This window comes from Vidua chalybeata, chromosome 3 (genome assembly GCF_026979565.1).
Source record: "Vidua chalybeata isolate OUT-0048 chromosome 3, bVidCha1 merged haplotype, whole genome shotgun sequence".
Taxonomy (NCBI): Eukaryota; Metazoa; Chordata; class Aves; order Passeriformes; family Viduidae; genus Vidua; species Vidua chalybeata.
The window spans coordinates 11,697,825-11,723,399 of record NC_071532.1 but is presented as its reverse complement, the minus strand read 5'-3'; the positions used below and the strand labels follow the sequence as shown (position 1 = coordinate 11,723,399).

Genomic DNA, 25,575 nt, shown 5'->3' with positions numbered 1-25,575 from the left:
CTATCCAGCAATGAGATTGATATATTAAAATTTCTTTATCCAGAAAAGTATTCAGGTCCATGCATAAACATAACCATTTCAATATGATCCAACCAGGTTAAGCATGGGCTAATTATGCATGTTCCTGTGCAAAAGAGCAATATTCCTTTCATTGGTGCCTAATATAATCAGCAGAAATGCCAGAATTTTATGACAGGAAGGAAACAAAGGAGTGAGCCGCAGGTTACCTGCAATAAGAGAAATTACTAAAAGATGTGTGAGTTGGAAGTTACCCTGGAATGAAACACATAAATGGGTACAGAATGATGTTAAGAACTCTCTTTTAGAATTTCTTGCTCTTATTTATTGTGGATGACATCAAACTCAGGAGAAGAGCTCTGGCCCTTTAGAGGAAGTGCTCAATTATAGGTATAATGTGACTGTTTTGTCCTGAGCTTTTGATTTTTCTGTGATGGGAAAAGGGTTTCATTTAACATCCCCATAAATCCTGATGAAGTCAGGAGGAGATACAGAGGCCATGACTAGTCTTCCAAATCAATACACTATGTTTTTTTTACTGAACAATATTTTACATTTGTTTTGATAATGAAAATATTCTAAATGCAGATAGGGTTTTGCATATTTAGCAGGACACTGTATTTACTTTGTAAGAAAATGCAACGTTAAGAAATTGATTCTTCAGATAATTCCTCTTGACTATATTTTTTACTATGAAAATTCTACTTATCATTAAATAGGGTAAATATATGATTTGTAAATACTTCTGCCTTGATGTAGTCTCTGCCAAAAATGATTTCTAAAATTTTAGAAAAATAAAAACTACTTTCTCAAGTGGACTTTCATAGCACTTAAAAATGCACAGCAAATACAGAGTCACACCAAGTAAATTTGGGACACTGTTAATGATAGTCTATGGAAACTGGTCTATAAATTCTTGATTAAGGAAAAACCCAGAGTTAAAGGCACAAATTGAGAGTGGGAAGAATGTATCCTAGTAGAATAATAATTCCCTGTGGACTGGCAGGCACACTGAACAAAATTACTTATTTTAATTCTGACATATATTAGACATTCAGTTCTCTTGCTAGTAACTAGTTATGGCCAAAGTATGCAATTCATTATTCATACCATCATAAGAGAAAACCATCACGTCCACTGCAAAGATGCTATGGAATTTCAGACCTGAAATGTGCTCTAGCTTTTAATAACTGCTGACTAGATTTAGCTTGATTGATTAGTGGTCTCAAAACTCCCTATTCAGACAGTATGCCACATAGAAATATGGCTGCTTGCACTTTACTGCTCATCTTGCTATTGAGAATGCTAAGAAGATGGCTGTTTTAAAGCAGAATAAAGTTTGATGCCTTTGCAGAAATACCAGAGCACTGGGTACAAAAATTAAAAAAACCTCACCCCACTGCATTAAAAACATTTTTGCATTGTCTTGGTTTGTTATTTTGAGATGGTGGGGTGTCAATTTTTTTAAAAATACATTCTCAAGCATATCAGATCTGCACAAAAAAATCAAAAAAATAAAAAAATCACACTCCACACCCTAAAGGCTAGAATAACTTCCTTCTCAGATAAATAATTAGGCAGATTTACAAAATGCACATTATTTTCCCAAGTGAATGGAACAGCTCCAAGTGATTAAATACATAATTAGGTTGTTTTTCTAAAATGCTTATTATTTACCTGAGTCTCATCGCAGACTCCTGGTAAATACTGTCTCCCTGCTAGGAGTTATTACCCAAAACGCCTCCATAATTTCCAACCTTCCTCCAGCAGTGATATCATCAGTGGATATTACTTGAGGACAAGGATCATGAAAAGCAAAATCTGGCTTCGCCAGGCAGCCCATTTAACTGACAAGCTGAGCTTCCTTTGTACCTGGCATTGCACTCTTTCATTTTCCAAACACTGAAGAAAACAAACAAAAGAACTTTTTAGTAGTTTAGTTCATGTTTTAGCTGGCCAGAAATTCTGTTGAAGGCTGTGCCTATGAGTGCTTATGTGCTTGCAAGGATACAGAGAAAAAAAGAGGAAAAAATGCCCCAAGTCCTTACTAGCTGTTTTCTACCTGGTAATGATAATAAAGGGAACATGGTTTTAATAACCAAGCCTTTGAGCCCTGCCCTCCATTTGACACAAGGTTCTCTTGCCCAAGCAGTGTCTTGGGCCAGGTTATCAGAGCACACCAGCCTTCACTTTTAACTGCTCCCATTGCCTCTCTCCAGGGGACACACAAGCCACAGCACCAGGCATTCAACACGTCAATGTGAATATTCCTGATCACCAGGTGGGAAAGAAAAAGGTCAGGGAATAAGACCTAGCTGGTTCTCCTCTGTAGCCGAGGGACAATACCAAACGCCCTTTTTCTAGTGATCACAGACGAAAAACTGACCCTCAGAACCGACCCCCTTTTCATTACTCCACCTTCAGAGTCAGTTTTCCTTATGCTTTCATCTGCTCAGAGGCCTCACTGCTTTGTGGTCCTTACAGAAGAGATCAAGAGTGACTGGAATCTCAATCAGAACAAAAGAGGGCAGGAGATGGAAAGGCATGACAAGGTGAGGGAGAGAAAAGAAAGACAAAAGGAGAAATGAAGAGCAAGAGAAAAATGTGGAAAATAATCATAGGACGTGCCAGCAATATTTAGGGATCAGTAAATAAGGCAACAGAGATGGCCAGACAACAAAGGGAATGGCAGTGAAGGACAGAATAGAAAATACATGTTACTTCCCAGAAACCAATAAATAAATAAATAAATCATGAAAAGAAATAATATAGAATCAAGAGAGGCGTATTCTTAGGGAAAAATAAAGTAAAAGAACAAATAGAGGAAGAAATCAGAACATCTAAGCAGGAGAATTTTAATGGGCACATTTTTGTCACTGTATTTCCCAGTTGTTGTGTCATTTGTCTGGTTTTTGACACCTTCAGCTAAGCGATTTACATTTTACACATAGCTATACACGTATGTTTTACATTTATATGTTTTACACATATATATATGAATTCACAGTCAGAACCAAATATCTTAAATGGGGGTGAGAACTTCTTCAGCTTTCCAGTTTGGTATTAATACAGTAAAATTCTGTCATGGATATTTTGATTATTTCTGTAAAAGCCTAACAGTAAAAGCATTCTTGAAGCACTGGTATCTCATGCAGTGTTAGCCACAAAGCTGAAGGTGGAGTAGCTGAGGTGTGCACCAAGTGGCAAGAGCTGCACACTTTGCCAGGTCATTGCTTTTATAGCAGTACCTCATTTTTTATGAGGTTTAAAAAGAGACATCTAGGGCAAAGGGTAACAGAGAAGAGAAGAAAACAGGTACTGACTGACAGGCAGATAGTGTGCTCGCAGTCACCCACTAGGATGCTGATAGATGGTCTCAGTTTCAGATATGACTGTTTCCTAACATTCTGATCTCTGTTACAAATAAATAGATTTTAAGATGCATCTTCAGTCTAGGCCTGCCCAAGGCACTTAAGGCTTAACATTCCACACATTATGTAATCTTATGAATGTTGTTGTATTACAGCTTATTACTTACTGTTGAAATCTATCCATGAGCATTTGCAGTGAACAAGGTACACAAAGGTATCAACAGGAAAAGTGTGAATATTCAAACTTAAATCGTTAGTGAAGGACATGACTAACAAGGGTCTGTCAAGTTTTACTTCCACAGGTGTTTCAGAAATGGGAAAGTCTTATAAGAACTTCATTCACCCTTATTTAAACAATGTATAAGTAAAATATACATTTCATTGTCATTCCCAACAAACTGTTATCTCATGTCCTTTATTCCTGCCTTGGCTATGAATCAGACTGAATGGTGTACTAGGAAAGTCCTTTCTTAGAAGGTGTCCCTGATTCTATCCAACTGTGCTCAACAGAACCACTATACTCTGCAAACTCCAGTGTTAGTTTCCTTACAGATATTTATATGTTTATGTTTTAAAAAATGCAGTAAATATAGGGATATTAAATTGTTCTGGCAAATCCTATTGTCCTATTAGTTTCACTGAAACTACATTGAAACTACTACTGAGGCTACATTGGTTTTAAAATGGGAAAACGAAACACAAAAATTTCTAATTAGCCCAAATTTATCAGGCATCAAAGCAAAAAAGCTAACTGCAAGCATCCTAATAATTCATTTGTAAGAGCATATTAAAACTCACCATCTGATTAAGCACAAATATTTTCTATTTTAAAGAATCTAGAATTATTTCCAAATATGACTACCCTGTTATCATATGGTGGCAAGTTTCAATAAGCAACAGATAATTATAGTTAATAATTTCCATGCTTATAAGAAGGGAAGGAAACAAGGCTACGAAATGACACTAGGTGACATAATGGCTTTTTTTATACAAAAAAGGATTCCCCATGGGCCAAAATGAGAATACTGTTATTGTATAGAGACCTTTCATCCATCAACAATTTAATTCAGCATTATATTGGACTCTATTTGATCCAGATATACAATCAAAACCTCTTTCCTAAATTACACACCTTATCTCCTTTCCCCCATTTATTTGTTGCCTTGAAATACATTTCTGGGGAGATAGAATTTATTGAGAAGCAGTTTGAACCATGTTACTTTTTATAACCCTCACTTGCACCTACCTTGTCCAATCATTTAACACATCTGTTATATGAAGAACAAATCTGATTTAAGAGTTTTAATAAGACCTTGCATCAATAAATTATAACATATTGGTGATTAGTAGTATTATTTATATGCAATATTTTTGTATTTCTTATAATGCTGATGTCTGCTTCACAGGGATTAATTATTTTCATAATTTTGTCTAAGTAGTAATATAGAAAATGTCAAAAAGAAAATTAGATTTTCACTTCCCAGACAGATAAATTTAATTAAAGCCAACTCCTTGTTGAAGGGGAATGTCCTTAGCTGGTTCTGTGATATGGCAGCAGCTCTACATGCTGCCATGTGGGAGACCAAGGCTCAGAAAGTGACTCAGGGAATATTAATCACTAGGCTTCAGAGACTAAACACATGCTGCATGTGCCACAGTTGGTCCCAGCAGGTTATTTATGGAGTATATAAGTTAGCAGACAGCAATGATTTCTTATAAAGGCTGCTGCTTGCACAGCCCACCTCAGGGATGGCGTTATACTGAAAGAAAGCCTCTGCTTGGATAGAAACTGATCCATTAGGAAATCTCTAATTATCCAAACATGAAAGGTCAGCTTCCCCTCATGCTGCATGAGTGTAAGATAAAGACCTCAAACGAATTCCAGCTGTAAAAATCAACATCTTCTTCAAGCTCTTGGACATTTTTAGAACAAACATGTGTTTCCAGTTTGTGCAAGAACAGTCCACATATAAACTAATGAACTACTGCCATGGAAAGCTAAATTCCCAACTTTATGAGGAGGCATTATTTACTCATTTTACCTGCCCTTGCCCTTTAGATCTTTCCTATTTCATGCCTTGAATAGTCGCTAACAATTCTCCTTTATTCCCAGCCTCTTTGGTCTCTCAGTTCCTTCCCTTCATGACTCTTCTTTCCACTATTCCCTAAATTATTATTTCTTCCTTCTATTAATCTCAACTGTTCCCATCCTTCACCCAGACCTCCTCATGAACGTTAACTGCCTATGGACTAGAACAGGAGCACCGAGCAAGGCCATTCAGTACTACCCATGGACAACGCAGTGTAGTCCTGGTTGAAAATGCATCTGCAGCCATGAATGAACACAAAAGTTCCGTTTTCTGAAGCTGATCCTTCTTTCTAAAAAAATATATTTTTCTGGAGAAAATAGGCATTAAGGAGGTACAGTAAAAATCATTGTACTTGCTATAACAGCACCTACGTAAGATGAATTAGAAAATAGCTTGAATTAAAAACCTATCCAAGAAGTTCAGTGAAAAGTTAGTCACTAATAAAACTGTATGACTTGATTTTACTGTTCATGTATGTGATGATTTTTCTCAATCAGATGGCAACTTAAAAGTGACTTGTCAACCAAATACCCACATCAACTAATCATTGTAAAGTAAACAAGTAGAGGCCAAAGTGCTTTCAGTCAGAGCAAATATCTTTCAATTTCAAAGTCACAGCTTTCACTGACTCCAGCTGAGACAGAAATTCACCTCTGTTTCAGCTGGACATAGAAATGGTGAAAGACAGATAGACCCCTCAGCAAACACTACTGCCACTGCTCCAGTATGTTTGTTTTATGTTGACACAGACCAGCTCATTTCATAGGACAAGAAGTGTGCTTTGAAAGTTCATTTCTAGTTCCTTTTAAAGTCAATTAATTTCCATGCAAGATTTTTTCATTATCTCTTGTCCTTCATTATTGCTAACCAGATTAAGCCTATGTGCACTGTGATCTCTATGCAATTTATAAATGAAATATATTGCAATAGAAGGACTAGTGAGAGATAGGGAGAAAAACACCTATGAGTAAGACATCTCATGCAGAATTTAATTATGGCCACTCAGATTTCTCTAAGTATCACATTGTATGATTTCACTGTAGTTGTTCCCAGAGAAGAATCCAATGCCCGCTTCAAATATACTATGGGATCAAGCTCTGCTTGTTTTGTAGATTTGAAAGCTGTTTAGATAAGAAGTTGGCAATCTGTAGCCACAGAAACAGCACAAAGACTTGAGGGAACAAACCTCAGATGTCACTGCTTGAACTTCAGTCAACACTGAAAATGGAAATGAAAGAGCTGCTGTGACTTCCAACTATGTCCTTTGAGCTAGTCTCATGAGCTTGTGCTAGTAAAGGAGCATGAAAAAGCACTTGATACACTGTTAGTTCATGTTTGTTTTATGACCACAGTGAGAGGAGAATGCAGAAGACCATAAAAAATTTTTCAGGAAGCTACTTCAGGAAACTTCTGCAAATTAAACTAATCCTTGAGAGTAAAAATCTCATTTATCTATATGTTTTTTGCTCTCTTCTCTGTCAAAGTCTACTTCTGTATGCTCAGATATTTCATACCAACAAGAAATTACAAAAAGTTTGCTGCTGCCAAGAATTTAACAGCTCCTAAATATTAAACTTGAAGAGCACTTTGCATTTATTCCTAAATCTGCAAATGTGTGTGTTTTAATCTCTTTTATTTTATTCCTCTAATAATCACTCCCATTTCCCAGATTTTGTGATTTCCTAAATATATCAAATACATTTAAGCAACATTACTGGAGAACACAGACTTCAGACACTGTTGAAATATTGAGGCTTCACACCAGGAAACTTATTTCTTGTACCAACTGGCTCACTTTAGGCCCTACCAAACTATGCATGCTTCTACGTTACATTCCTGAGAAAGTTCTGTTCCTAGAAGACTGACCTTCACTTTAAACCCCCTTCCATACAGGCACCTTCTGAAATTTGTTGGAGCTTTTGTCCATAACAGAAAAGATTCAAACACACTATTTGTGTGTGGTCAAATCACAGTTTTCCTCCTCCCTTCTACTTGCAAGCTTTGCTTAAGCTGTTCATTCTCCCCTTTTCTACAAGGGTACTAGGATTTTGAAAGATGATTCAGAGATTCATGACTGCATTGACATACTGTTATTATACAAACAGCATATAACATGGATAAAAAATTTAATCTAGCCCTAGACGCTTTCCTTCAGTGGAACGTGGTTCTTGAGGCAATTTATTACACTTTAAAGCTTTAGTCCTTTTTATTAGCAGTTCCATACACAAATTGGGGTAATTCTCCTTATTTATTTATATATCTGTGGTAAAATCAGATTACTTCCAGATAAAATAGTGTTTTACAGTCATCAGGAGAACTGCATCTTTTATCTGGATTCCTTTAAAATACATCATGCATATGATTACTCATAAGAAATAAACTGATGCAAAGATATTTTTGCAAAGTGCCTACAGCAGCATAAAACCTTGCCTTTCCTTGGTATCACCAGCTTTTCTATTACCAAAAAACTGTGGAAGTGTATTTTACATTGGGGACCAAGATTCATAATGCTCTAATGCTATTTGAAAAGTGCAACTGTTTTCACAGGAAAAGAATGTGTTTAAAAGAGGAAATACATTGTATATATGTATACAATTCCTTCTTTGAGGTAATGCTATAAGATTCTTTGCCCTGCACAGTAACTAAATAACCATAAATGATCTTTCATGCATATGCAAATCCATCCCTCTAAGAACCTTATTAATTATTTCAAAGATACTTGGAGGTCACCACTCATGGAAATTTCTATGCATGAAGCCTCATTAATACAAGACATCACACAGAGCGATGGGATAGATTTTTGTTGCTCTTTAACAAGGGCAGAGAGTATAATCTGTAACATTTACTTTTTTAATTTTAATGACCAATGGAATTTGGCCAGCTCCTATCTGAAAGAGCTTCCTCTGAGCTGATGCAGTGGGTTTGAGTCATGGGGCTGCTGCCATGCTCTTGTGAACAGCTAATCCTATCAATGCACTGATGCTGCGCTCAGAGCCCTGGTCCTCAACGCTGGCTGCTCTCAGCTGGAGTACTGCTGCCTGGCACTTGATTAGTAGCTGAACACTAAGGAATTAATGTTGTTCTTCCAAAAATCACAGCAATGACACATTTTGTTTTGGAATAAAGTGAAGCTATGGCACTATTGAGGTGATATATCATAGCTCATCAGCTCAGATGATAGCTTTCTTTTGAAACCTTCTTATCTCCTGCTTAATTAGGCCTCATAACAGAAATCAAAGCAAAGGAAGGATACCGCCACACAAAATACCTGAATGCATTGAAAAAATGCATCCTCTGGCACATGTGTGCCGGGAAGCAAGAAATTAAACCTACTTGAGAAGCCCTGTTTATCTGAAATCCCTAGATCCTTTCCAACTCAAGTTATCATACACTTGTGATGATAACATTGATCTCGTCTGTCACAGTGACCCTTTGCTGTAGCAGCTGCTGTTTATTTTTATTCTGTTGTGTGTATGGTGCTTTCACCTCTAGGTTGATCCAATAAAAGATATAAAAAACTTGCTATGTTGGTACATTCCCTTGATAAAAATCGGGAACACTGAGTCAAATGTTAATGGAAACTGCAGGCTATGTTCATTATGTTATCTCTATTTTTGAAAAACACTAGAATGAACAGAACTAATTGGAAGTGCCAACTATTTAACTATGCTTAATTACAAAATCAAAGCCTCCTGTAGAATTTGAGGGCAATGTGTGCACATATGCCTTGAAGAAATGTGCCAATTTTTAAGTAAATCTACTCTTACATGAAAATGATCAAATAACTTTTAAAAAGTCCAAACCTCAAACTTCAAGACATCACAAACAATATTGCAGCATTAGTCTGTGGTGTTTAAAAATACATGTTTTAATGCAGACTCCTTTGAGCTGTCTGTGCAGCCTGGTCAGCTACCATAACATAAATGTCATCAGAGTGAATATGACTTTGTTTTGTATGCCTTGTAGAAGAAGGCTCAAACAAACCTCTATCTTTTCAATAAAGCTCAGATCTAATATTTTTTTTTTACTTTGAGTCATTCTCTATTAGATATAACATGTATTAAACCCACATTGCCAGAATAAGAAAGGTCTTTTCTTGGCATGTCCCATGGTGTTCATTCCTGTCAAGGAGAATTCATTTGAGGCTTCATTGATGTAATTAGAAAAAGCTGTGTCAAGTAGTGCTTTATCATACCCACATGTAAATATAAACTACAAATCGCAGTTGCAAAATGAAGATTGTAAACTGTAGATTGTAAAAATGCCATCTTATGCTATTCAGTAGAAGTACCATGATATATGGAAAAGAAAATCACATGACACTGTTGTGAAAGTTTCTTAACTGAATTCATTGATGAGAGCTGCTGCATCCATAGCTATGAAGAAGGTTAAAACCCCTTGGGTCTGAGCATAGGAAGAGGTTGGCAATGTAGTCATGCCTCCTTCTCACAGGTATGATGAAACTCAGTCCTATGACTTTCTCAAAGAACAAAAAATAATCATTAGTTCCTAACTCAAGTATAACTTAATACTAGAGACAACCAAATGACCTATATATCAGAAAGTTAGGTTCAGATAGCTGCAGAAATGAACTGTGAATTTACAACAGCTCTCCTTAGATTCTTCATTCTGCAAAGCACCTCGAAAGAGAATACTTCCAAGTGCATTTTTTTTTATGCAGAACTGCTAACATAACAAAGACAACTGACGGAGGTAGCAATCAATGAGAGAAAGAAAAAATACTGCAATTGTATTACTACTGCTGCTACTAGAACTGCTTTAAGGTAGAGAAAAACAACTTTCCAATATGGGGAGTTCTAAAACTTTGAGATTAGCAATATTCTAGTCTTGCCATATTTAGCTATTATAACACTTAGAGTACAACACAGCTGAGGCTAGACTGGCAGCAGTAGCTTCTTTCACATTCCCTCAGCTGAACTCTATCTCACTTGAACAGCAGAAGAACACCATCCCTTGTACATCCTCTACAGCATCCCTTTCTTAAGCCAAACCCATGCCTTCCTCACCACTCCAAGACTGAAACTGCAACCCTGAGCATCCCAGCACCATCTTCTTGTGTATTCTCCTCATCCCTACTGTTTCCACTGTTCAATTCCCATAATGTTCAACTTCAGTAAACAGAAAAGAGAAAAAGACTGCCTGGCAACTGCCAGGCAGGAGTAAACACTTCTGAAAACTTCTTAGTCTCCTCTCTGAGAAAAAAGAACTTCTGAACTGAACTGGAGTTAAAAATATATGGAAAAATCCCAATACAAGTGCAGCAATGGGTTTACAGACAGAAGAGGCAGAAGGGTCATTAGTTTGACATATCAGCCTGAACTGGAGGAAGCTCTCTGACACCAGCCACAGCAGCAAGGAGGCCCACAAGCGAGGAGAAAGATGAGCTGCACCACTGGCATAACTGATTAACCTGAGGAGCTAACAGAAGAAAATGGAAGAAAATCAATAAAAGAGGGGAAAAAAGGAAGGATTCTACTCAAGCAGCTTATTAATTTGCATGGGAGCAGCAAGTGGATTAACTTCTGGAGAAGCAAGAAAGGAGTCTGAGAGTACAGACTGACCACATAGTACGATGCCAATGTAAAGGTCAAGGAAAGAACACCGGGTATAAAGTTCCTGTTCAGTTTCTCATGACAAGTTTTCCTAAAAAACATTAAAAATTATTTTTTGTAGGATGACATCAGTGTGTAAATTTAGTAGCTGTTTAGAGGGAAGTAAAATAAGACCTGGCAAGACAGCACACAAACAGCAATTCTAGTGAAAGTGAAGAAATATTGGTTGATTCTTCTTGAAGCAATTAAAAATAAATAATTTCAAATATCTCTTACTACTGTACTTTCAATATCCTCAAGGCATGTTCTCAGATTAAATAGATGCCACTCTACTAAGAACTTTTGTCAATTTTTCTCCCATCTAGTGGGGTTTGAAACTTATTTATCAGCCATTCAGATAACCAGGCAAATCCATCTTCTATGCAGCTTCTAATATGCTGTAAAATTATTCTCATACGATGATACAGCACTTGAGACAAACATATATGCTCCCATTCTAATTTAGCACCAAAAAAGGGCTATGTATAGAATATATTTCTTCATAGCATAATTTTTGAAAATTTTGCAGTCCATATGCCAGTGTAATTGAATCAATACTCAAAACAAATCTTCTATGTTCTATTTAACTGTTTGTTTAGTTAAGTCAAACCTTGTTTCCTAGTCAAGTAAAACACATAACTACATTTCATTCAAAGAGGTGATAATTAGCAGCAGTAACTTCACCAAAAAGGGAGATTATTTAGAATTCCTGTTGCAGTCCTTTTTCATTAGTGCTTGAAGACAGACCAAGAAAGATAATAATTTACTTAATTTGAAATTGAAAATGTGGAGGTCAAGGCATTTAGTTTTTTTTAACCAGAGTGTAATGCTGTCATCTGCTTGCACTTCATGATTATAAAATACTAATGTGAAGAAAGTAAACATTTGATTTTAAAAGAAAGGCCCTTTAAAATCCAGTTAATTCTTTAGTTCACATGCTTAGCAAAATCCACTTCAATATTCAAATATTTTCTCCAACAGATTGAACAACTCCTATGAACGCAGTATAATTCCACTGATATACACAAAACTAACAAGTGTTAAAAACTAATCTTACTCTGAAATCAAAATTACATTAAAGAAATAAATTATAAAAAAAAATCACCAGAAACATACCTACACAGGAGAGGGAGTAGCCAAGCTCTGGGTCATGGATGAACTGGCGGTCATTCAGCATGGTCACACAGTACAAATGGAAGCAGTCCAGGCAAATGACATGGCGATGCACACATTGGAACACAAGCACAGGACTCCTGTTAAAGACCAAGCAGTGAGAGTGATGAACGAGGACTGGACAGAACTCCATAGAAAGCTTAATTTCAAACTTCTAATTTAGTAATAATTTTTAATTCACAGTACACAGGATTAATACATACGAAAAAACAGAATTTACCCTGGCATATTGCAGCACTTTTAAAAAGAGATGGTTTCTCACATGAATCAGATATGAGGAAATGGAAGTAAAGTTTTACTGGAAGTTGAAACTTTACTGAAAACTGAAAACTGAAACTAAACCAAGAAAAGGCCTTTAGTAACAGATATCCTTTGTATGAGGTGAGGAAAGATCATATATGGTAAAACATCAAATGGCGATAGGTAGGATTAAATAGGTAAGTGACCATCTAGGAAAGCTAAAGATTTTGTGAAAACCATCACGTGCCTTCAGCCTCTCTATGCAGCCATTTGAACTCTTCAACGAAGGCATTCTCTTAGTAATAATGAATAAAGTAATTCAGCTTCTGGTGAGAGGTGTGGGATTCAATTTGGGAGCGAGACATCTAAACTTAAGTGCTGGGCATAAATAGAGTAAGTGAGAAATTCCATATGATAAGTGAGAAATTCCTGCTATTGTCAATACACTTAGTGGACACTGGAGCTGATCAGCCTCCAGGTGCCTGCAGTAGGGTGAGCTGAATCACCAGTTTGTCTCCATTGCCTGTATGGGCTAAGCCTTCATTACAGGAGTGCAGAGACCCATCACACATGCAGAGCCTAAATATGGCTATCACCAGCCTGGGAGAATACTGCTAGTGGAGATGCAGAGAGGAAACACTTGAAATAAATGAGGACAAACACTTTTACTCCTAAGTTGGCCTGCATTCAGAGACTCTGCAGTGATAGTCACAGCAAGGAGAGCCAGAGAGTCAGTGGTTTCAAAAAGCCTGCCCAGGGCCAGCACACTGAAGGTGAAAGAAAAATTGAGTAACACGGAACATATTGCACACACATGAAATGTGCCTTCACTGCAGGAACATGCTGATTAAATCGAATGGTTTTGCTCTAATATAAGGTAACTTCTGCTAACTCCTAATTGTCTGTTCCAAAGTACAGTGTGCCATACATTACTTCTCTTTCAGAGCTATTATCAACCTCAAGTCTCAAAACTGCAAAAAATAAAGAGAGATGTGTTAAATTGAACACAACAGTGAGATTCCCATTCAAATGCTGAATTACTTTACTCCTTCAATTTGCTTGTGAGTGAACACAGGCAGAAATTCAACCCAAAATTCAATTTTTTTTAGTAACTAGGAAGAAGTATAATTATTTTAAAAAATAAAAGTATGAATTCTCACACATTTATGGTACTCCAGGAGACAAGTATTGAAATACAAAATGAAATACAGCAAGACCTGTGATAAAATCATTAGGGTTAGAAAAACTGCTACATTTTCTCTAAAACCTGAGATGATGCTTTGAAAATCCCCTGAAACAGTAAAACACAAAGACTTCAATGTGGGAATACAAAATGTAATCAGTAATTTCACATACTGTATATGAGCATTAATCTTCCATGAAAATATGTTTTAGTATTGTACATACTATAGAATTCATGGCAGTGTGTTAGTATCTCCAAAAATATAATCTCTGTGTTTTAAGGATTTTCTTGAATAAAGCAGCTTAAAACTGAATTAAATAAAACCTCCCCATTACTAATCCTTATTAGTTGCCCACTTGCTGTTCTGAATGTACCAAATAACAATTTCTAAAAGACAGCTGTAAGGCAAAATGAGAAGCAGATCTCTATGAGTTTAGCTCTGGATGGTCCCTAAAACATTATGGAGAAGTAGAGGAGCAGTTACCATGTCCCTACACTACAAAAGTCCCTATAGTCACCAGTCAAATGTAACCTTCAGAAAAACTAGAAACACTTTAGAAAAACCCCTAATATTTCTTCTTAATTGCAGATATAATCAAATTTACCTATAGTTTTAATGGATGTTTCACTTTAAGGGTTAATTGCTATTTTTTATTACTTCAGTGTCTGAGTATCTTTTCTAGCTTCATGGGAAGCTTTCGGGTTCCAAATTCATACCTCTCTGACCTTCACCTCAAAGACAAAACACATGTGTTTGGTGAGATGCATAAGAGAAAGCCATGGAAAGTGGAGCATATTAAAGCCAGGCCAGAAATGAAAATAGTGTTATTAATATTTCCACCTAAACTTGTATGAAATCAATACTAACAGCACTTTATGCAAATGAACTACTATGCTCAGTTTCTGCTGTAAATTATTTTGTGATAATTGATTTTGCTTCTTAATGTATCACAACTGTCTAAAATCAAAACTAAAGTCTCCAGAAGGGGCATAGCCGTACCTGTACATATTTAAACTGCATCTTTCTTTATCTTAAATATAGCTTAAATAAATAAACTGCATCTTTATTTTATCTTAAAAAATGCTATCTTTTAACACCATCAGACTCCAAACAATGTGTACAGAAAAAACAAGCTTAGCTTTCTCAGCTCTTACACTTCCCACTAATTTTTCAGCCCAGGCTATCTGTGTCATAAGGCTTTGAGGAGTTCAATCTGTATGTAAGGCAGATTGATTCAAATTCATTTGGCAATGGAACAATTGCTGCAGTCCAACATTTGCAGATTTTGTATCAAAAGAATGCAATTCTAGTTTAAAAGGGGCATTAAAGTCTTGTTCCTGAGATCAGTAAAGATGAAGATGTAGAGATTAGGATCACAATGCCCAGGTGAAGTTAGTGAATACTCATTTAGGATACACCCAAGAGTTATTGATAGAAGCTTTACTTGTACCAAACACAATTTATTTCAGAAAGGAGTATTATGAAAGCAAAAAAAATTGCCACAGTGTAACAAGGTCCCTTCCTCAATCTAAGACAACAGGCTAGTAATGTAAATCTGATATATATTTTAGAAAGTGTTTCATAGGTTCCATTTACATAATGTGTTTGGCTGAATTAGAGGCTTCATGAGAATAATATATAAGAAAAATGTTTCTCACAGCAAGGGATAAATTGGTCCTTTTTGTTCACCAATTAGGAATGTAACCACTTTTAAAAATTGAAAATCCAACATTACAATGCATCACCGGAAATTTCCATAATAAGTAACTCGCTCCTGTGCTTGGATTCCTTTTTGTTAGAATTTTATCAACGTACATTGACTTAAATGAAAAAGAAAGGGGACCCTAAATCTTTCTGCTTCGTGTTAGCACTGTTGGATAACTGTGGCTCAACAACAGCAGGGATGGAAGTGATTTCTGGTCCATGAGCCCTTTCCTCCTTCCCTCCAGAGCAGCAAGGTGCAGGTAATTCTCAGACTACCACCACAGGATACTGGCTAAAGAAAGTAACAAAGACTTGATCTTGTTTAGATAAAAAGCATTCTGAGAAATTGATTGTTCTAGTACATCCTAAAAATCTCATGATGATTATTATTGTATAGAGATTGAGTCCAATGGATGTGAGGGGCTACTTAGCAAAAGGAATTATTTGTAGACATAACAGTGGGTCAGCTGATATATCTTGCAATGCCTACTGAAAAATACATGGGGCAATTTCTCTCTTGCTTGGTTCTTACTCTTAATGTTTTGAAAACAGCTAGACTGAATAAAGGTTAAACACCACATATACGAGGCCATTATTTTTTAGAAAATGTGTGTAGACACAGTCTGAAGGACTTTGGGGCAAGGAATACATCCAAGCCTATAGAAGTATGTGAAAATCATGTTGGACAAATCTGTGAAACTGCCTTCAGGTAATTTCTTGGTGACAGTTGGATTTTTGTCACCTCCTCAAAATCTTAACCAAATAATAATAAAAAACTTTAGCAGATGTCTATAAGGCTGCCTTGATGGGATTACAGTCAGCAAAGCAAAAATAGCCATGTGAAATTCCTTTCTCTGCAGTAAATAAATATGAATGCACACAGCTATATCAGAGTCTTTAACCTCACCTATGAGTACTATATTTATCATAAAACACTTCTGTATTTCTAGCACATTTTTCCACTTTGGCAATCTTCCTGTACTTCAAAAAGCTTACTATATAAGCACTGAAATAATTTAATTTCTAAATGGATCTCCGTGTCATTCCAAAGCAGATCTGTTTTAGGTTTCAGGTCAGCACCATTCAAGAAAAGGTGAATCACTGAAAAAAATATGTAAGGGAAAAAAAAAAGGAAAAATATAAACTTTAATGACACAGACACTACAGGCACTCTCCTGCTTCATAAACAATCAAAATAATTAAACAGAAATAATATCCTTGAGCAGCAGTCAATCTGTTTTGGCTCTACCCTTGTAGCAGAACAAAATTACAATGCCTAAATAAGCCAAATTATTCATTCATCATGTGGCTTCCTCATAGAACTGTACATAGGAGAATATAGTCTTCTAATTCCTACAAAGCTGGTGACACTTCTGGCTTTCCTGTCTATCACACAAATTCCACACTCTTATTCAAAACTATTGAAAGAATTTCCTGTTTATGATGCTTTAAGGGCATGGTTTTCTTACCATGAAAATTCTTCCACGTAATCTCTGATTGAATATGTTATTAAAATATATTAGTATGATGCTAATATTTCTATAAAATATAAATATAGGAAGTATAGAAAAATTGCCACAGTCATTTGTGGTTTAGAATTTATACAGTTTGGGGGAAAGTAGAGCAGCAAATCCTGCTTTTTAATGAGCAATATGCTATTATGGATTAGTAGAAACAGTGAACTATCAATTTCAGGCAACTTGTGAGTAAAAATTCAGGCCCCAAATATTTAGACAGGGATAGGCATTTGAAAAGGGTATAAGGACCTTACCTGAGAAAAGAAAAAGTACTAAGAAAGTAATATCAGATATGACTTCGCAGTCAAGAATCCATCCTTCCTGGACTTTTAGGAACAAAAGAAAACACATCCTTACTTTTCCTTTCCTAAGGGATGAAAATACATCTTTACATAGACTGTGGTAATTAAAAAAATCCAGTATATAGAAATATAGTGTTATCACAAAATAAACATGTTAAATCCCTTAAAACAATAAAACCAACAAAAATATCCTGTTTTTTAGTCTTTGATCACTTGTCACACAATGCATCAAAGGTCATGAAATGAAAGTTATGAACACCATGAGACATCATTGTGCAAGTTTAAATTTTCTGGCTGCGCTTCTGTATAAAAATGTATTCTGACCCACAGCTGTTAACTTAAAGAAGCATTGGCAAGTGAAATCTGACCTATTTTCTCCTCTTACATATTTTCCTCTAAAATGTGCTTTCATGTTTCTTATTTCTACTGGAAAGCAGCGCCAAGAAGCTAGAACCCAGAAACAGCCTGACTGTACTAAACCACAATATAAGAGGAGAAAACAGGCACGCTTAAAATTAGTGTACATGATGGCATGTACTCCTTTCAGCAGTGTTCCTGTTAACTCTGTTGTTAAGGTTTTTTTTCAGGGTGTGGAAATGACACACATTATTGCCAGTAAAATCTCTGGTCTCTCTGGCAGGCAACAGCATATGCTGCCTGAGAACAGGGGCAGTGGGATTCTTTGTTACATGCACTTGTACATTCAAATTTGTACCTGGTACTATGTGTTTGCTCTGCCTGTTTGCTCAGACACGCCTTGTATGAGCTCTGAGTTCAGACACAATAACCACCCTTGCCACTAGTGGCTGGATCTTATGATATCAAGGAGTAGAAGGTGATCAGGCTGCAGGAGAGGCATCCTGTAATCTATCAGATTCAGTTCACATTGCTCCTCTGCACAGCAAATAACCAACAAATCAGACATGCTTTGAAAGGAGATGGGTAGAACTTTCTCCTTTTCCTCCATCTGTGCTCTTAAAACCTCACTAATGTTCCACTGGAGAGAAAAGGAAAAGACCTTGGTAATTGAAGGAAAAGACAAGAAATGTGAACAAAGGCAGCAGTCCATAAACTACCCTAACCTAAATCCTGGTTTGCTTGCTGGTTATCCTTTGTAGCTTGCTGAGCTCCAGCTTACTGTGAACTGATTCCTCCATACTGACACCTTGATATGCAATGTACCTACCAAACCTGTGTCACTTGTAGTCTGAGCTTTTGCCACCAAAGGGTGGCAAATGCTTCTTTCACTCCTCCCTAGAATTAAGCCAGGTCACAGCAGACTTTCCTCTCCTCTGAGGCAGCACCCAGCCCTTAGCAGCACAAGCAAAACTGCTCATCTCTGACAGTCCACAGCAGTCACACACTCCTCAGCCAAAGAAGCCTTCCTTTCACAGACTCATAACTTTCTGACTAGAGACACACAGTATGAAATCTGTATGATTTGTTTTTCAGGGAAAAAAACCCCATCAAGGTAACCAGTGAAGCTGGGAGAATGATGGGATAACACAATAAGAGGAAGAACCATTTTCACCTGTACCATTTTCAGCACCAAACAATCCTTCAGTAATTAAGGATAAACAAATGAAAAAAGCAAAAATGCCTAATGGCATTTTATTCTCTTGATTGGTCCCACTGGGCCTAGTGAGGTCCTGTTGATTTCTTTCAAGAATTTAAACCTTATTAAGTAATCTTATTTTGGTTTTACTCTCAACATCTATGCTAGTAAAATAAATATTGTCAAAAAATGTTCTTATGCCACAGGAATGCAACTGTCTATGCTGTTAAATTGTTAGAATGGGACCTGACATGGTTTTTAGGCTTGCCAAATAGCAAAGTTCCTAACAGTTCTTGGGCATACTCCAGGGGTTACTGTGTGTTGTCTTCAACAGGCAACAGCAGTCTGCATGTGGACACTCAGGTTTAAAAACTAAAAGACCTGTAATACAGATTTATGATAGAGCTTTAGTTTGGGACTGTTTTCTTATTACATCTTACCAAATTTTTTTTTCTTATTTTCTGTTCCCAGAATCAAACCTTTTCAAATAGCCTGTGAAAATCAATGCTTCTGTAAGCACATTATACAGAAGAATGTTTCTAACACAAAAGAGAAGACACAAACATGAGCTCTTTTTGAGCCTTCTTGGGATGCTTAAATCCGTGGAAAAGGTACAGGAGGAAAAGAATATTGGATATTATCTTAAAGGATGCTATCATATTATACTTTTCATTCCCTGGGACTCCAGGAGGGAATAGAATTTTTGGATAAAGCATGTTTCCACTGTGTAAATTTCAGTTATTCTCTTCCAGTTAGCTTTGAAAATACACCCTAGTGCATGAAGTTTAGGACTGTATTCTTTAACAAAAAGACTGAAAAACAAAGGAAGGTAGAGAAGCAGAAAAGAGGGGTTAGGAAAGAAAGATGGAAGAGGGAACAGAAGGTAGAAGTGCATTTGTTCTTAGAGAATTATCTTTCACCACCTTAATATTATGTTTTATGCTTTTTCTCATCTTTCTTTTCAAATTAAGATATTCAATTTATATGTTGATCCAAACAATAACTTGAGGGTGCTTGCCATTAAATGAGTCTTCAGTCTGAACCAAAGATATGGTTATTATCTTATTAAAAAAACCACCCTAAAGCTATTGTTATAACAAGACATTTCTTTATAGAAATTCCATTTTTTAGCTCCTCACTGTCTTTAAAATATACAGATAATATTTTATCCTTTCCTCCTCAAGGCAAATACCTTAGCATAAATGTCTAGTTGCAGTTATCTGAGAACACCTTCTACATCAGCACCCCCACTCAAAGCAAAGAACAAGCCTTGGGCTAGCAAGTCTCACAGAAGGCATTCTGAGTTGGCAGATTTTAAGTGTTCCAAGCAGTCAATTATCTTTAGTAATCTGATGAAAATAGTTTGCAACATCCACCAAAAAATTATACTAGCAGTGAAAGTGGCTTCTTTATGTCATATTCCTATTGTGAATTTCTGTTTCTGATTTTATTATAGCCCTGTGTCACAACTGTAGAATTTAAATGCCCAACATGCACTCAACTCTATGCTTAAATTTAATTTCTCTCCTCCTCCTTCTTCCCTACATGCCAACTTCCAGCACTTAAAAGAGTAAATGGAGTCAGCTTTCTAACTAGGAAAAAACCAACAAACACCACCAACATCATACCCTCCTCACCCAAATTAAGTTGTAAACTCAAGAAATTATTATAAAGTTTGGGAAGCGTAATTTCTGAATTTGTAATTGGGACAATAAAAATTCTCAAGATGTATAGTTATTGAACCCAATTCAAAAGAAGATTCTGGAAGCTCAAATAATTTTAGGTGCCTGTTTTCTATTTAATCTCCACATCCATTTTCATTAGTTTTATACTGCCTAATTGGAGGCTGCCTGGCCGGACTCAAGGAATGTATCTGTGTACGAGGTCTCAGGTAATGTACTGCTCTTTGTACAGGAGTACTCAGGAAAAAACCTCAGCCTACCTGACCTAATAATCTGTGTATCTCTAAGGAAGACTGACATCAACCTAAATAGAACTTTGCATTTCCCATAGGAATACCATCTTGATACCCAAACAGTGCAGAGAGTACAGTGAAAGTCAGTAACAAATAGACCCATAAGATTTATGCCTCTCCTACACTTGCTGAATATTGCAAGAATGGAAGAAAGGGAATTCACAATACTGCTTTATAATATCATCTCTGAAAATCATGTGGAAGCTTTTTGTGATGCTAACAAGAACTGACTTATGACAGAAGATGCATTGTAGGAAAAAAAAAATGTGGTGGCCATTCCCTCTGTTCTTCAAGCAGAAGAGGTTTTCAGGAAATGAAATAATGATATACTATTCCTATAAATGTCACAGAACTTATACGAAGACTCTTACTGGAAAATGAATGTGCCTGAAAGGGCACATATCTCAGGGATCTCACTAAAACTTCACTGTTGTCCAGCTTTCCCTTGTTTGATAAAGCAGCTTACTTCCCACCTCACACATAGCTAGTTATGTGGGCTGACCCCAGGTGAGGGAAAAGGCATATGGATTTTTGATCTTACCCCCTCCTTGTCCTCCCTGACCATTTGCTTAAAGGAAAAGATGCAGCAAGTAAACTCTGCAACTTTCTCAAAAGGGACATAATAACCACAATTATCAGGACTAATGAATAGTTTTGACTCCTCATATCTATCTACAACTTTCCCAGAACACATGGATCATTCCCACAGAGACGATTCATACTGACTCTCCTGTTACACACTCTCTCTGCTGGAAGAAGTAACCTGGCCTTGGAAGAGAACCTTGGGAGGTTATAGGTAGAAATTTGATATATACCCCAGGAATTCCTAAGGGAAAAAAAAAAAAAGGAAGATACATTCAAAAACATTAAAAGCATTCACTACAGTAAGTTATCTTCTGACTTCAACTTCCTTTTGACAGCTCCCTGAACACACCATACTTAACTGCATACGGGCTGGGGTCTGGGTTATACTATAGCTCTCAGGGAAAACAAAGGAGGAATAAAAAGAACAAGGAAATAGAATGGAAAACAAGGACACCCACAATTTGACATAATAATAAATAAAACTTGTTTGACCTGTGACATAATGACCTGGAGATGCCCTGCAACCAATATGAATAATATCACTACTTAACTTCATAATCTACCTATATTTATTCACAGGTTGATTAAACCATAAACAATATATAGAAATCTTTCACTACAAATTGTGGATTTCTTCCATTCCTGTGGCAAAGACCATATATTTCCACATGAGTTCTAAGACCTGGCTCAGCCTAAGAATCTGTTCACCACTACAATGTGTCCAAGGAATACATTTGGTCTCTGTGACAAAACCCTTTCTGCTCCTTTTTTTGTTCAGTGAGCAGAGGTACTTTATTATGCAAAACATAGTGACAAAACAAACAAACAGAGCGTCATTTAACTCAAAATGTATCCCAAAATAACAAACATTTCCCACACAAAAGCTTATGGAACTCTTGCATTTTCTCTGTTTCAAATTACATAACAACACCTGAAAAAAATGACAACCCCACCTTTGTATTTACCAATGAACATTGGAAATTAGATCATTCACCAATCCCTATCCTCTACTTTTAATTAACTATTGTACTTTCTCTAATCAGTTGAAACATTAGATATGAAAGCTGTATTCCAAAGTATCGTTTTTACCTTTAATATTTACTTGGAGTTTATTCATAAGTTCCTAAAAAAATCAGTACTATTTAAAAGAGGGAATTCACCTACTTTGTTTCAGAAAAAAACCTCAAACCGATCAGAATACAGAGAAATGATTTTATTAGATTTTGGGTTTTACTTCAGATGGCATGCAGAAATAACCTCTGAGATTAAGACTGTATGTGGTGAAAAAGGAATAGGGTTTTTTTATGTTAGCAACTGAGCAAAAGTACATCTGGTAAACCGTACTCTGTAGATTATGTTAGATAAAATAAGGAAAAAAACCTGAACCACAAAAAATGCAGATTTTCTGCCTTGAAACCCTAAAAGATGCTTAGAAAAAAAAGCTATTCTTAAACTAGGAGAGTCTCGCTGCTTTATTGTTTCAAAATAATCAAAACTGCCACATGGTATATGGCTCCATTCACAGAATAAACTGCAAAAATTCCATGGGATATTAAATTCCATATCCTAAGTTACAACTCATGTACATGACCCATGTAAAACATTATTCAATTACACTATTATCAAGTTTACATGTAACAATGCTGAGAAATGAAATGTCAACAGATGTTTGATATTTAATTTTAAAATAATTCTAATTCATCTATTTTCTACCATATATATCAAACTCTATCAAACTCTAGTCTCACAATGACAGAAAGTTTTCTGGTAATAATGAAGAGAACCTTGAAATTCACTGATGAGAATTGGAGGGCACATAGAAAATGCAGCTGTGCAAATTATATTAACAAGTAAAGACAGGAAGAGAACAAACTTGTCTGAAATCATAAATCCTCCTCTCAGTACCATTTCATGTCTTAGAAAGTAGTTCATACATAGGATTTATGCTTTCTTCAAGAGAAAGGGTACTGTCTTGGGCCCAACCATCACACTAATTTCTAAACGAATGGACACAGCAAAGGTTTTGATTAGCACAAAAACAATGACTGAATCTGGTAGGAATTTGTTGCTGCTTCTCTGCAGTTGAAATAGTAATGCACTGCATTTCTGCAAAAGGACAATTACATCACAGCAATGAAAAACTACACAGAACACTGGGTTCCAAAATGGCTGACAGAAAAGTTAAGACTTGTCATTTCTTTCCTCAATCTGATTCTATTTGAATTATAACCAATTGCTAAAATGTCATTTACTTTATCTGACCACAATTTGGCCGTACACTTCTTTGAATATCTACAAGGACATAACTCAATGTGAAAAATAACATCTTATATTGACAAGGGCAGACCAGGTGTTTTAATCACATCTAGAAAATTTAATTGCACAGCAGCTGCATACAGAAAACATGTTTGCACCTGTACATCTGCTTAATTTTAGCTGAAAACATTCTGCTTTAGCATTCATTGGACATCTTTGCATTTTTAAGTGGAGGGTGACAGAAAGTTCATTTCTGAACTAGAACTGAGAAAAGTTTTACCAAAACTTCTTTGTCTGTAAAAATGGTATTTTTCTCCCTCCACCCCAAATACTATAATCAACCTGTTTTTCATATCAGTTATTCAGGAGTTTGGAGCACTGGTTAAGGCCACTGAATCTCAGTGCTGTACCTTGCCTGATCACATTTAGAGCTCAGAATGAGTTCAGAAAAAAATGCATCAACCAAGTTAAATTGGTAAGTGCAATATGGCATCATTTTTCAGGATGTTCACAATACTACTATTAGCACCAGGCTTTCTAGCAGTTACATCTTTGGCTACACAGGTAGTGGAGCAGACTCTGCCTCACTTCTCCTGTGTGAAAACTTCACAAGCTGAAGGCAATGTGCAGCCTGAGAAGGAAAAAGAAGCAACCAAAACAAATATAACTCTTGAAATGACAACTACTAGGAACGGTCAGCAATCCAACTGTATGGTTTCAAGAAAAGGTTCTTATAGAAACTGCCAAATCCTGAGCATAGTTGATCCCCCAAAGAAGGTTCAGGCCAATTCCTATCAAAACTGACTCACACATTTCCCATTATATACGGTACAAATTATGTTTCCCACTCTGTGGAACATTAGCTACCCTGACAGTGATCTGTTCAGCCATGTGTGATCCATTAGGTTTTCCCTCTGTTTCTGAACATGAGCTGTAGAAGAGAGCAGCCCTTGAACCCCAGCCTGCTTTGGCAAAGTGTGAGGAGTCAATGACACTTCCTTGTCTGGTGGCATCAGAAGCCCTCAGCCCCCGGCGCTCTGAGTCACCACCCCACACGTGCTCGGCTGTGCGCTGGAGTGGTGCAGGTTTTATAAATAGTGCCTACACGGGCTTTCAGTGCACTTGGGCAAAGGACATTTTTATTTGAGGACTGGCCTCACTACAGACAGCCTTGTTACAAGGGATGAGGTTTATCGGATTAGAAGCAACACTGTTAGTATTCAGGACACATTTCCAAGTGCATATGACATGTCAGCTGCTTACATATCTTCCAATTCTGCTTCACATATTCCTTTTAAAGTAAAACATGAAGTGACAGAAGTGTAGAAATATCTGTGTCCTGCACCCTGTGAACATAACAGCTAAAAAAACCACCTTGACATGTCAGCTGACAACAGAAAAATATCCCTGATCTCTGCTGAGGCATTGTGATTCCTAACATTGACTACTTGCAACAGAGAGGAGAATTGAAAATACATAATCATGAACTTCACAATTAAATACTTATATAAAAAAGTGTGAAGAAATTTGTTTGCTTGCCCCTAGTCACTGTTTCAACCTTTGCTTCTTTTTCTGTCTGTACATCTACCTATTATACCTTAGAGACATTCCAGAGATCTAAACATATGGCTAGCTAGTTGTTTATTTCAGATCTTTCTAGCTATTTTCTTTTTAAAGATATTTTCCTGCATTTTCCATTGACAGATAAAACAGTTTCAGCAGCTAGTTCTATAATAATTTGAATAAATGAAGTACTCCCTGCAGCAACTCACTTTCCTTCGACATTTACACCCTAATACTTTGGGTTTTTTCTCTCTTTTCTCCAAATTCCTCCTTCAACACCTCTCTAATTCTATCTTCAGCTATCATTTTCAAAACAAGGCCAGTTTATTGTAAAAATTCCAACTTCTAGGAACACAGGGGCAACAGGTATAGCTTAATTTATGATAAACACAGCACATTGCACATTGCCAAAGGATTTCTTAGAGTTATT

General features: G+C 36.5%; 1 protein-coding gene across 2 annotated transcripts in view; it reads right to left on the bottom strand.

Moving 5' to 3' along the window:
• The window catches only part of PRKN (parkin RBR E3 ubiquitin protein ligase), a 670,711-nt gene that overhangs the window by 254,421 nt on the left and 390,715 nt on the right, over positions 1-25,575 (bottom strand). For both annotated transcript variants that reach the window (XM_053937694.1, XM_053937695.1), the window contains exon 7: positions 12,208-12,344. In XM_053937694.1, the coding sequence (XP_053793669.1) occupies positions 12,208-12,344 (137 nt within the window). The remainder of the gene's footprint in view (positions 1-12,207; positions 12,345-25,575) is intronic.